Source organism: Moschus berezovskii, chromosome 12, assembly GCF_049115385.1.
Source record: "Moschus berezovskii isolate FMDL1 chromosome 12, NW_MosBer_1.0, whole genome shotgun sequence".
Classification (NCBI taxonomy): domain Eukaryota; kingdom Metazoa; phylum Chordata; class Mammalia; order Artiodactyla; family Moschidae; genus Moschus; species Moschus berezovskii.
The window spans coordinates 87,940,622-87,954,650 of record NC_142471.1 but is presented as its reverse complement, the minus strand read 5'-3'; the positions used below and the strand labels follow the sequence as shown (position 1 = coordinate 87,954,650).

At 49.7% G+C, this 14,029-nt stretch overlaps 1 protein-coding gene across 2 annotated transcripts in view; it reads right to left on the bottom strand.

Moving 5' to 3' along the window:
* Positions 1-13,502, bottom strand: part of BTBD16 (BTB domain containing 16) — a 53,221-nt gene extending 39,719 nt beyond the window's left edge. The window contains exons 1-4 of one of the 2 annotated variants that reach the window (XM_088842541.1): positions 13,485-13,502; positions 11,346-11,497; positions 4,676-4,749; positions 1,416-1,559 (exon numbers count right to left, since the gene is read on the bottom strand). In XM_088842541.1, the coding sequence (XP_088698667.1) occupies positions 1,416-1,559; positions 4,676-4,749; positions 11,346-11,497; positions 13,485-13,502 (388 nt within the window). The remainder of the gene's footprint in view (positions 1-1,415; positions 1,560-4,675; positions 4,750-11,345; positions 11,498-13,484) is intronic. The other variant, XM_055424487.2, reaches the window with a different exon arrangement.
* Between the last annotated feature and the right edge of the window lie 527 nt (positions 13,503-14,029).

The following is a 14,029-nucleotide window of genomic DNA, read 5'->3' as shown; positions in this document are numbered from 1 at the left end:
GACGCACCATGCTTGGGCCTGGGGAGTGTCACTCAACTGAGTGGAGGAAGTCAGACAAAGAAGAAATATCTTAAGACGTCCCTTATTCGTGGGATCTGGAAAGAAATGGTACCAATGGACTTACTTACTAAACAGAAAGATGTGCAGACTTATGGCTGCTGGGGCGAAGGGAGACTTAGGGAGTTTGGGATGGATGCATCCACACTGCTATATTCAAAATGGATAACCAACAAGAACCTACAGCACAGCACAGGGAACTCTGCTCAGTGTTACGTGGCAGCCTGGATGGGAGGGGAAGCTTGGGGGAGAATAGGGAAAAAAACACAAATTCCCTGATTTTCAATGTACCCACTGTCTGGGCCTCCACGGCCTTTCACTGGTTGCCCAGGAAGAGCTGTGACCTGGGCACAGAGGCCATGAGGAAAAGAGTTTGGTGTCACTTTGAAGACACTGGGACAAACGCATAAGAAAAGCAAAGATCCTGAGGCAGTGTGAAGCCGTTACCGTTCTGTGGGAATGCCGCAGCCTGCTCTGGGCTCCCAGCTCGGCCGGGAAGGGCTGAGTCAGAGGCTCCGTGGCCGGGAAGATTCCGGCAGGCGGCCGGGCTCCTCCTCCTGGCTCAGGGCAGGGCGGTGGCGGGGGGCTCTGGCAGTCTGTCTGGCTCTGGAACATCAGAGCTTTACTGCCACGTCCTGGAAATGCGATTCCATCTTGGCTGGTGTGCTGGCTGCCCCAGAGGCCTCAAATTTTCCATGGCACCTGCTTATGAGGAGTCTGGAGGAAACGCCAATCTATATTACCTGAGAAGAAGCTGGCAAGGCTGCAGGAGAGGAACATGTGGGACAGATAAGGGGCGACTGGGGATTACTAGGATCAAAAATCCAGAGAAAAAAGAAAGAAAGAAGTGACCTAAATAGCTTTGGGTATGAGGTGGAATTAAGAAAAGAGAAACGAAAGGAAAAGAACAAAGAAAATTGATGGACACTTGTAAACTTCCAACCAGCATGCTGAGGGCCAAACAAGCCACAGATGTGAAAATCATGCCCTCTTTCTAGAAAACCCATCTGCAGACTCAGCACCCACCCATATTCAAAGAAGTAGGCAGAGCCTCCTCCGTAGCAGGTGGAAAAGAATGTGTTCTTGTGAAAATATAACTGGCGCTTACTGAGGACTCACTCTGCGCCAGGCATTGTTCTAGAACTTTACACCTGTTCCTCCTCCACAGCGAAACACAACAGAACCATTATCCCATTTTACAGACAAGGAGACTGAGGTTAAGTTGGTGATGAGGTCAAACCACGAGCCTTGCTCTTAACTGTCAGGGTGATCGTGGTTCCCCAACAAGTACCCAGCGCCCAGCTGGGGCCTCTCTAACCAGAGGGCCCTTGAGGCGCCCGCCCTGGGTGAGAACGTACCTCGCAGAATCTCCACTGACTCCTTCGCAGGGTTTGTGTCGCCCCGGGCCAGGCCCATCAGGTAGAGCTTGGCTAAGGTCTCCGACTGAAAAAGCTGGGGCTGGTGGAGTTCCCACTTAAAGCCAAGGCATTCGAGAATCACATCTGAGGAGGGGGACAGAGGCCGAGCAAAGGGTGTCACCACGCCCTGACCTGAACATGCTGTCACCCTTTCTCCCGCGTCCTCCCTGCCCGTCCCGTTACTGAGCAGACGAGTGGGCAGGTGGCCTCGCTGGGCCTTTCAGGAGCAAAGCTCCAGCCCCATGGAGCTTCCTGACAGCCAGGCAGAGCCGATGGGTAGACTCACAGGGAAACTTAGAAAGTGACAAATGTCCACCAGGGCTGCTTACCAAGAGGGGCACTTAGGCTGCCCTCCAACTCGGGGACCGGAAGAAAAGCCCCGTGGGGCAGGGACGCTGGCTGCCACTCTTGCACGGGGGCTCACCTTGTCTCCCCCATCACGGTATTTTTGGCCTCGGTGCTGTTCATTTTTTATTTTAAATATTTATTTCTTTATTTGGCTGCTCCGGCTCTTAGTTGAGGCAGGCGGGATCTTTAGTTGTGGCATGCTGGGATCTAGTTCCCCGACCAGGGATCAAACCTGGGCCCCCTGCATCGGAAGTGTGGAGCCTTAGCCACTGAACCACCAGGAAAGTCCCACTGTTCATATTTAGAGCTAGGTGATTCTCTGTGGGGGCTTCCCTGGTGGCTCAGACGGTAAAGAATTCGCCTGCAATGCAGGACACCTGGGTTCGATCCCTGTGTCGGGAAGATCCCCTGGAGAAGGGAATGGCAACCCACTCCAGCGCCTGGAGAATTCCATGGACAGAGGAGCCTGGTGGGCGACAGTCCATAGGGTTGCAAAGAGTCAGACACAACTGAGCGACTAACACTTTCGCTTTCAATTCTCTGTCGGGGGAGGGCTGTCCTGAGCACGGGAGGATGTTCAGCAGCACCTCTGGCCTCTGCCCACTGGATGCCAGTAGCCAGCGCCCCCACCCCAGAGTTGTGACAACCCAAGATATCTCCAGACATTGGCAAATGTCCCCTGAGGAGCAAAATCGCTACCTGGTCCCCTGTTGAAAAAGTACTGGACTGTCATCGTCTATTGGCTAAGTCGTGTCTGACTCTTGCATGACTCCATGGATTGCAGCCCGCCAGGCTTCTCTGTCCATAGAGATCCTCCAGGCAAAAATACTGGAGTGGGTTCTCATCTCCTCCTCCAGGGGATCTTCCCGACCCAAGGATCATACTCTTGGCTTCTGCAATGGCAGGCAGATTCTTTACCTCTGAGCCACCAGTGAAGCTGGGCCATTAGTGCCTAATTATTACCTACCAGAAAGGCCACAGCATTACAGAAAAAAGCCTATATCCCCAGGGAGCAGATTTCTCATCAGCACTGCTTTCCTCGAGGGAATGGAAATCATGAGAACGCCCAAGCTCATGGGGATGAAAAGGGCTCACAGTGTGAAGAGGGTTCTTTATGTGGTGGCATAAATCCGTTCTGTCGCTCAGTCGTGTCCGCCTCTTTGCGACCCCGTGGACTGTAGCCTACCAGGCTTCTCTGTCCATGGGATTTTCCAGGCAAGAATACTGGAGTGGGTTACCGTTTCCTTCTCCAGGGGATCTTCCCGACCCAGGGATCGAACCCGGGTCTCCCGCATTGGAGGCAGACGCTTTAACCTCTGAGCCACCAGGTGGCATAAATAATAAAATTTAAAAAAAAAAAGAGAGACTTGGATAGGACGGCACATGGAGGATCCAGGGATACCCGGCCACGTGAGACAGGAGCGGCTGTGGGTAAAGGGGGTTCCGAGGCTGCACTCCTGCATTAGCACAGAGCTGAGGGGAAGGGAGCCACGCTCGGGGTGATCCCTCCACACCCTAAGTGCCAGTGCCGGGCAGGACCTGGGGTTCACCAGCCCCACCTCCACGTACTTCTCGGCTCTGTTATCGTTTTGGCTGCCTGACCGTGGGCACCTGTTTCCTCTCCTCTTACTATCACTGCTATTCACCAGCTTTACGACGCTGTTCGGTGCTGGGAGTCGAGAACCTGGGTTCTCATCTCAAATCTTTGGTCACCCTAGGTGACAGTCTGGCTCTGCTGGATTAGAAGGAACTTTCCCCCAAGACAAGATTGCAGAGAAAGGGCAGAACTGTAGATAAAGTGTGTCTCCCGCCCCCCACTTCCGCTTTCAGGCTGGCAACGCAGGGCTGACAACACAACCCAACTGGAACTCTTTTCTCCTGAGTCTGGAGACAGCCTCGCAGTACTTCTCACCCCGTTCCCACCCCACCATCAACCAGAAGTGAAAGGTAAAAAGAAACTGATGAGCCTCCACTGAAGAGGGAGGTTGGCTCTGACCTCAGACGGCCATGCCATGGGGTGGGATTTATCCATAAAAGCTCCACCAAGAAGCTGACTGTCCAGGCCCCTCATGGAGCTCAGTGGGACTTTCCCAGCTGGACAGACCCAGTCTGACTCCTCATCCTACTGCAGATAAGTCCTCTTGGATGAATGCAGATGTGGACATCCAAGTCATGACTGCTTAGAGCCCAGAGGGACCCAGAACGGCTGCCCCAGGCTGGATGAGCCTCTGCTTTGTCTTCCAATCCAAAGTCTACTTATTAAATTCGGCAGGTCTATATTCATCACGGCCATTAGCATATGAAAATGTGTTTGCCAAGCTTGATTTCATTCATTGTGCATTTGGGAAATAATTTTTATGGCACCTATTTACATGTTGGGAATTCCCAGGTGAAATGAAATGAAGTGAAAGTCATGTCCAGCTCTTTGCGATGGCATGGACTATACAGTCCATGGGAGTCTCCAGACCAGAATACTGGAGTGAGTAGCCTTTCCCTTCTCCAAGGGATGCTAGTGGTAAAGAACCTGTCTGCCAATGTAAGAGTCATAAGAGATGTGGGTTCCATTCTTGGGTCAGGAAGATCCCCTGGAGTAGGAGATGGCAATCCACTCCAGGATTCTTGCATGGAACATTCCACAGACCAAGGAGCCTGGCAGGCTGCAGTCCATGGGGTCGGAAAGAGTCGGACACAACTGAAGCAACTTAGCACACGTTACGCATGGGACACTGTGCAGTCAGGAAGAACAGAAACTTCCAGACTAGTGACCTGGCCACCGGTTTTCTTCCACAGAGACCACAAGATGCCTCTGAGATTAGCAACATTCTGAGCAATCCACTGAGGCAGGAACTCACCTGCCTCTCCATTTCGGATGGCCTTGTTCTTCAAATTCTCAGGGAAAAGTTTCTGAATTTGTGAAATGCTTAACCTCAAGAAAAAAAACACACACACAAAAAAAATCCAGGAGTTAACACTGACATTTTTCTTGATCTGCAACAAGTTACCATTCCAGTGTAAGCATCCCTAAAGCATCCCTGAACCAAACGTACCACATCTCTCCCACTGGGACAGTTTCCTCAGGCCCCCAGGGGTCTGCCAGTCTGACAAACTGTAAGCTCTGTCTGATGACCAGTTCAAATCATTCATTCCTGTTGTCAGTCTGTGAGCAGCTCTCACCATGGGGGTATGTGAGGTTGCATCTGGACGCTGAGTGACAGCTCTTTGGGTGAGTGTCTAAAACGAAGCCTGGCATATAGTAAGTGTTCAATAAATAACCGCTGGAGAAAGGAAGAGAGGGTTCTGAACATGCCTGGGAAATTAACTCAGCAATACTTCTGGTTAGGGTCATGCATGCCCCAATGTGTCCACCATCAAACTCAAAGTCTACCCAAGGGAGTTCCCCAGCAGCCTAGCAGCTAAGATTCTGGGCTTTCACTGCCATGGTCCTGGGTTCAATCCCTTGTCAGGGAAGAGATCCTGCAAGCTAAGCAGCGTGGCCAAAAAATGAAGAATAATCCACTCTGAACCAAACCCCGATCCTCTGCCAGGGTATGGCACCACCAGCTTCCAGTTGCCCAAGCCAGTATCCTGAATGTTGTCTCACGTGATCATTTGCCCAGATCTAATGGGATGTCTTTTGAATTCATCCATCTCTCCTTGGGTGAATCCTTGCCCTTGCTGCTATGACCTTCATCCAAGCCACCAGTATCTCCCCCCAGTCACTGCCAGGTGCCAGGTGTCCATCTGGTCCCCTCTGATGCACACCCCACACTGCAGCCTGACAAACCATCTGAAACACCAATCTGATCTTGCCTCTCTCCTGCTGAGAATCCTTCGCTGTCTCCATTGCTCCCAGGGGCAAGCCAGCCTCCTTAGCGTGGCTAACCAGCTTCTGCCTGTCTCTGCAGCCTCATTTCCCTACACTGCCTGCTCCAGCCCTTCTCGAGAGCCGGAACCCACCACCTCTTGCTTCCCATCTTGTGGACGCATAGCTCCCTCACCTTTTCAGTGGATGAACGCCCACTCATCCTCCAGGTAAGTTTCCTCTGGGGAGGCTGGGTGGGAAGCCCTCCCCACCGCCTGTCCCGTGATTTCCCCCCGTTAAAACTCCTTCGGCAGAGTCTTCTGGTCACCTACTTCCCCACGCGCCCTCTGGGTTAGGCTCTGCAGCCTTTAGAGACAAAGTCGGCGTTTATTTCCTGCTGCAGCTCAGGCACGGCCATCATGCATATGCTTGATAATATCAAGGACTGGGTGATGACACGGAGAAGGCAATGGCACCCCACTCCAGTGCTCTTGCCTGGAAAATCCCATGGACGGAGGAGCCTGGTGGGCTGCAGTCCATGGGGTCGCTACGAGTTGGACATGACTGAGCGACTTCACTTTCACACATTGGAGAAGGAAATGGCAACCCACTCCAGTGTTCTTGCCTGGCAAATCCCAGGAACAGGGGAGCCTGGTGAGCTGCCATCTATGGGGTCACACAGAGTCGGACAAGACTGAAGTGACTTAGCAGGGTGATGACAAAGATAAAATGCTTTCCCCTCAACACTATATTCGTCACACTGAGCAAGGAAAGGCAACAAAGCTGGAGTCACACATTCACAGCTTGAAGACAGTCATTCCAAAAAACCCAATCAGCTGAGCGACACTTGACCACAGTCCAGCCAGGGTCACCTTTGCCATGCTGTTTTCCAGTGATGCCAGAAATCTTGGTGGACCAGGGTGTTTGCAGGAGGGCTTGGGTGGGGGAGCCTGTGTCCAGAATAATATTGACCACACGCTGCCATTTCCAAGCAGAAATGATGATTACAAGTGACTCAGCCTCAGGAAGGCAGTAGGAGCTTGAGTTGTTTATCCCACAGGAGCAGGGGGACTGATCCGAGCCAGACTCCAAGCCCCTAGTGGCTTGGGTCACACATCTGGCAATAGCTGGCTAAGGTCAGGAATTCAGACTGTGATCTCAAAATGGAGCAACAGATTTTGGAAATGATGGGGCAATGGCCATGAACTCAACTATCCTCAATAAACATCCGAGTCATCGGTTGAGCCAGGAGACGCCAGGCAACAGAAGTAATCCCACCGCCTTTTCCTGGTGTCTTGGCTGCTTGCCAAGATAGATCGTTTATCCCGCAGGCTCTGCAGCTCCTGAAGTTGAGGTTCATTTCAGGGTCATTGGAAAAGCTGATGGAACACATGGCATCTATGAGTTGTCCTCTTCACTCTGCGGGACTAAGTGGCCTGGGATGAAGCAGGATGGTGGGAACATGCTGTAAGTCTGGGGCTCACTCCCAAGACGGAGAAACAAGAGGAGAAAAGGCGGTGGGACACTTCCCTGGCAGTCCAGTGGTTAAGACTTTGATTTCCAATACCAGGAGTGTGGGTTCAATCCCTGGTGAAGGAGCTGGGATCCTACATGCCCTGGGGCCAAAAAGCCAAAACATAAAACAGAAGCAGTACTGTAGCAAATTCAATGAAGTGAAGTGAAAGTCACCAAGTTGTGTCCGACTCTTTGCAACCCCATGGACTGCAGCCCACCAGGCTCCTCTGTCCACCAGGATTCTCCAGGCAAGGATATTGGAGTGGGTTGCCATGCCCTCCTCCAGGGGATCTTCCCAATCCAGGGATCAAGCCCAGGTCTCCCGCATTGCGGGCAGATTCTTTACCAACTGAGCCACCAGGGAAACCCAAGAATACTGGAGTGGGTGGCCTACCCTTTCTCCAGGGGATCTTCCTGAACCAGGAATCAAGCCAGGGTCTCCTGCATTGCAGGCAGATTCTTTGCCAACTGAGCTACCAGGGAAGCTCTACCAAATTCAATAAAAGATTAAAAAGAGAGAGAAAAGAAAAGAGGAAAGTCTATTAAGTTTCTCAAGGACAAAAAGACTTCCTGCAGCAGACCACCCTAAGGGCTTTTGACTTGATACCTTCAACATGCAAAAATGAAAGGGAGTGAGTGTTAGTAGCTCAGTCGTGTTCAACTCTCTGTGACCCCATGGACTAGCCCACCAGGCTCCTCTGTCCTTGGAATTCTCCAGGCAAGAATACTGGAGTGGGTTGTCATTTCCTTCTCCAGGGGATAATCAACATGCAAAACTCCAGTTTAATTTACTGGGGAGAGCCCTGCAGACCTTGGACCCACCTCTGGGTCTCAGTGCTTTCCTTCCTAAGAGGGAAATGAGGACCACGTGGTGGTCGTTAGGGGCACAAGCTGATTCTTGGTACACTTGGTGCTGAGCAGACACTCAGTTCTCCTATGAGCGCTGCCCCATGGATCATGGTCTCTGGTCCACCTCTCCCAGAACTGCTCTCTGATAAAAACCGACAGGTCCCTTTATATCATTGGCTCTTAGAGTGACCTCTTTCCACTCTCAGAGTGGACTTGGCACTGAGATCAGAATGGGAGGAAACATGAGGCAAGATCACCTTTTCCTAGGGTCCAAGCCCCCTAAGCCTCCAAGGAGAGGTCTCTTCTTCACCCTGGATCTCTGGGTTCAGATGTTAGTTGTGTCCATACATACCAAAGAACCCCAGGGACACCGCATGAAACGTGTTAATTGGGTGTTTATTCCCCAGACTCCGTTCTGAACTCTCAATGAATTATGTCGCATAAATTTCCATGGCAACCCTGTAAGAGAGCATCCCCGATTTGCAGATAAAGAAACTAAGGCACAAAGAGGTTAGGTTGTTGGCAGGGAGCCTCATCTCTCAGGTTCCTTCTCCCCGCACTCCACACCCCAGTTCCAGTGGAAGGAAGCATGACGAAGAGCCGGAAAAGACAGAGATGGATCTCCAAGTGATGGAGTCAAAAGCTCACTGCGTCACAGAAACCCACAGGCACGACCACAAGTACTGGCCAGCTGGGCAGAAGCCAGGGCATTGATCTATGAGAGGCACAATTACATTTCTGAAATAAATGAAGCTGGGAGCTAGTTAACTCAGCTTTCCGCTGCCAGTGACCCGCTTTACAGAACTAGTGAAATACGGATTGATCCGGCGCCTGTCAGAGTCAACAGCGCCCCCAAGTGGGAGAAGCAACAATAACAGCATCGGCACCGAGAACAGGCTTGCTGGTGGGGGCAGCCCGAGGGCTTGGGGGCAAGTGCCCAAGGACGTGTACGTCGTGAGCACCGTGAGGACTCCACCCTCCCCGTATGGATCTTGTTAGCTGACACGTCTGAACGTGCAGAAGGGTTACCAGAATAAGCTCTTTATTTTATTACCTAAATTAAAACCTTTGTTAGGCTCTCCAAGTTTATGTTTCCCACGACCACATAGAATAAATCCCTGCTGCAGAAATAAAGATGAATTTTGTGTTTGTTAAAGAAAAGCAGTTCCTCCCACAGTGTAGTGGACTGCATCAATGGTCCCAATTACACAGCCTTTTCCTGCAGGAACTCCAAAGTGTCTTTCCTGCCCCTTGACTTTGATTTTGATCGTGTGACTTGCCTTGGTTGATGGGATGTTAGCAGACATGAGGTGGCTGAAGGTTTGAACAGCACAGGTGCAACTGGGCTTGCCCTCGTACCCTCTGCTGTCACCACGACAAGGACATGTCCAGGCTAGTCGACTGTCTCAGGAGGGTGACAAGGGGCTAATGGAGCAGATGAAATTCACAGTTGAGCTGAGCCTACGTGGACTGACCGCCTAGGTGGCCTAGGTGGGATGCCAGTCACTGGCTGGCAGAGCACAGGGCTAACATTCCCCCAAATGGAATGGCCAGAATTAGTACTTAAAACTGCTGCTCAGGCTATAAAGATACATCTCTATTCATTGAGCTTCTAACTATTTGCCAGGAACAACACTGATCATTTTCAGCATACCATCTGATTTAATCCTCCAGGCTGCTCTTCAAGTGTGTATGTGTGTGTGTGTTGGTCGTTCAGTTGTGTCTGACTCTTTGTGACCCCATGTAGCTCTCCATGCTCCTCTGTCCATGGAATTCTCCAGGCAAGAATACTGGAGTGGGTTGCCATTCCCTTCTCCAGGGGATCTTGCCGACCCAGGGATTGAACTCATGTCTCCTGAATTGCAGGCGGATTCTTTACCATCTAAGCCACCACGGAAGCCTTAAATTTACAACTCTTCAAGGGAGATGATATTATCACCATTTCACAGATGAGGAAACTGAAGCTCAGGGAGGTTAAGCCACTGGCTGAAGGTCACAGAAACAGTGAATAGAAGAGAAGGAATTTCAACCCTGTCAAATAAGACTACTTTGGTGATGCTAGTGATAAATAACCCGCCTGCCAATGCAGAAGACATAAGAGATGTGTATTCAATCTCTGGGTTGGGAAGATCCCCTGGAGGAGGGCATGGCAATCCACTCTAGTATTCTTGTCTGGAGAACCCATAGACAGGGGAGCCTGGTGGGCTACAGTCCATAGGGTTGCCAAGAGTTGGACACAACTGAAGCAACTTAGCATAGCACAATAGTCCTAAAGTCCAGCACCAATGGCCATCACTCCCAGCTGAGCTCAGCAATTTCGTAAACCGAATCCTGAAGACCTCTGCCCCTGTGGCCCAGTCACCCTCCTCAGGTTTCTGAATTAGTTTGCCTATATTCCCAGGCCCAGCTCCAGCTCCTGGCCCTGGTGCTAAGGAACACAACGAACTTTGGCAAAAATCCTAAGATTTCTTCAGGGCTCTAACCAAACAAAATATAAAATAAATTCAAAATTGTTTAAGGCCATGAGTAGCCAGTGCCAAAAATAGCAACTCATAGCATTCAACTTTTTTTTTTTTAAGCTGGGATTATCCGAGAATTTGGGGACCAAATCCAGATGGGTTTTGGTTTATTCACATGTGCAGTACCATCATCTGTGGGGTGGGGGTCAACAGAGAGAGGCTGGCTGGTGAGTCTAGAAAGAGAAGATGTGGCTACTCGCTCAGCAAACGTGGAACCAGGAGCTCTTCTGGGCCAGGTGCTGCCCAGGCACAGCCCACGCTCAGGTAGATCAGACTGAGCGCTCACAAGGCAGATGCCACCAGTCCAAGGAGGTAGCGGCAACCAGGCAGGCCCAAAGGGCCAAGGAAATAAAGTGTTCCTTTGGCAAAAGGGTCCAGCTCTGCTTCCCCAGGAGAGGCAGGAAAGAACTTGTAACCTGGATAAGTGATGCTCCAAGCCGTCTGCTTAGAACACTTTGGGAGGGAGGGAGCCCGCTTCTCCCCCTGCTGGACACGCATGTTCTGGGGGGGTGGGAGTTCAAACTCTGAGCTGGGCCATCTCACTTGTTTGTCAACAAACCAACTGGATAAACTGAGAATCCTCTTAGGGTCCAAAGTTCCAAGTACAAAGGAAAATCTAGGGAAAAAAAATTCTCCATTTCTCTGAACTTTTTTCACCACCCACAGACATTCTCAAAGGAAGTTGTCACCCTGACCCTGTCCATCCTTAAGGGCTGGTCCCAAAGGCAACCTTTTTGCAAATACCCAGGACAGCCCACCTGCCCAACCAGTGTGGCCCAAGTACTGGGCACTTCCCAGAAGGGCAGTTCGCCCTGCCTTGGGCCTTTGAGCCCCTACCTGTCTGGGTTCTTCAGAACTTCATCAAAGTCTACGTTGGCGGCCTTGAACATCTGGGAGAGCCCCAGCAGGTCTCCCGAGAAAGGCTGTCTGGGGAAACGCCACCGGTTGGTTGAGCCAACAATTCGGCGTTCCAGCCGGGGTTTCTGCTGCTTGGGAAGCAAAGAAAGAGAGAATGTCTTTTTTTTTTTTTTAACCTCTCATAAATACCAGATTTTCCAAATTGTACAGCAGAAAGGAAATTTAAGAAAAATTTTAAAGAGATGGTTAATTTTCAAAGCTGGCCAATATTTCTCCAGAGTCACTTTCTCAAGGCAAATCTATTGCATTTAGCAAATAGAAGACTTTAAGCCACAAAGTAATCTGGAATTTAGCATCTGGGGCAGGAGGTGCCAGGGAGAAAGATGCCAAACTTAGGAGATCTGGGGCAGAGACTTTTTTTTTAATTGCATTAAAATACACAAAACGTGTTTTGTTTTGTTTTTTAATGCTGAAACGCCAATACTTTGGCCACCTGATGCAAAGAACTGACTCACTGGAAAAGACCCTGAGGCTGGGAAGATTGAAGGCAGGAGAAGGGGACGACAGAGGATGAGATGGTTGGATGGCATCACCGACTCGATGGACATGAGTTTGAACCAACTTTGGGAATTGGTGATGGACAGGGAAGCCTGGTGTGCTTCAGTCTATGGGATCGCAAAGAGTTGGACACGACTGAGCAACTGAGCTGAACTGTGGCTCACCTGATAAAGAATCTGCCTGCAATGCAGGAGGTCTGGTTTTGATCCCTGGTTGGGAAGATCCCTGGAGAAGAAAAGGCTACCCACTCCAGTATTCTGGCCTGGAGAATTGCATGGACATCCATGGGGTCGCAAAGAGTTGGACACAACTGAGCGACTTTCACCCACACCCATGACAATCTAGCTCAGAACATCGTCATTACTCTGAAAGGAGGCTTTCTACTTATCGAGTTATCATTCCTAATTCCCCACCTCTCCCACTCCCTGGAAACCACTCATCTGCATCCTGTCTCTGTGGATCTCTTGAAATTTTATATAAATGGAATCCTATAATAGTGACCTTCTATATCTGGTTTCTTTCCCTCGGCATGTTTCAAGTTTCATCCATGTGCCAGAATTTCACTCCTTTTGACATTCCATTGTGTGGAAAGACCACAGTTTGTTTATCCATTCATCAGCTGATAGAACGATATTTGGATTGTTACAACATTCTGGCTACTGGCAATAGTGCTGTGAACATTCATGTATGCATTTCTGTTTGAACACCTGTTTTCAGTCCTTTGGGTATCAACCCAGGGTTGGAACAGCTGTGTCACTGGGCAGAGACTTTTCCTTAGACATCTTCTTGAGGTCCCGTTCGTTCCGTTCCGTCGCTCAGTCATGTCTGACTCTTTGTGACCCCGTGGACTGTAGCCTACCAGGCTTCTCCGTCCATGGGATTCCCCCAGCAAGAATACTGGAGTGGGTTACCGTTTCCTTCTCCAACCCCATTTCCTTAAGGAAGCAGTCCAACACTGCATGGATGTAAAACCTCAGGTGCAGTGGCTCAAGGAAACTTATCCAGGACAACCGCACCACGAGAGACCCATAGGAATGGGTGAAATTGACTCTAAGCCACACCAGGTACCATCAAGGTGGTGGGGAGGCAACGGACCACGGAACGAAGGATCTGAGTTCAAGTCTTGTTTCTGCCATGAACTAGTTGTGTGACCTTGGGCAAAGTATTTGCTCTTTTCATCCTCTTAGGTCTCATAGGTTAAATGGGAATAATGCCAGTGATAACAAGGATGAAGGTGAGCATGAACCATGAGGATGAGGATGCTGTTAAAATGATAAAATAACAATTTGGGAACTCTGCTTTAGTATAGCGCCTGGAATACGGTGGGTGATTGTGGAGTCTGAATCTATATACAGCCCCGCTGATGTGTGAACAGTGGTCTCTGACAGTGGGGCCCCACACACGCGCCCCCTCCCCCCACCACCAGCAGAGTCAGCCAATAAAGCCTGAGGTCCTTGGGGGCATGGGATCATCCCCCTGGGGGGACCCAGCACAACACCTGTCACCAGGTGCTTCTGTTCTTCACCATCGCCTGCCCTCCTGTGGAACTGAGCTGCTTACCGGATTCAGCATTTTCATGAAGGATCCTGGAGATTGTGCTAAACAGAAGCACCTGGAAGGTGAAAGAGGGAAATTTTAAATTTTCAAACAACTTCCAAAGGGTGTCTTCAAAACATTATGGAGGAGACTGGCTCAAAGAATCTTTATTTTGCTACCAAAGGAATGAGTAAGCCTCGAATGTGGGTGAGTGACCAAATCAAGTGAAAATCTAATTTTTTTTTTAATCCAATTTTATTTTTTTTCAAGTTGAACAGACTAAATTTCTTTAAACAAACTTATACTCTAGAGTCCTTTAAAAACTTAATAGCATTTATACATTAAAGGGATTTGATTTTCTTGTAACTAGCACTTCAAATGCAACAAGCATTTGATGCAACAAGCATTTGAAGCAACAAGCATTTGACCCAACAAGTAAAACTTTCTACAGTTCATAACTTTTATAAATAAAATAAATTAAATGTACAGTGAATAAGTTCTCTGAAATATTTTAATATTTCTGCAGGTTTAGTAACATCATAAAATACATTTCAACTAAAATTCACAAA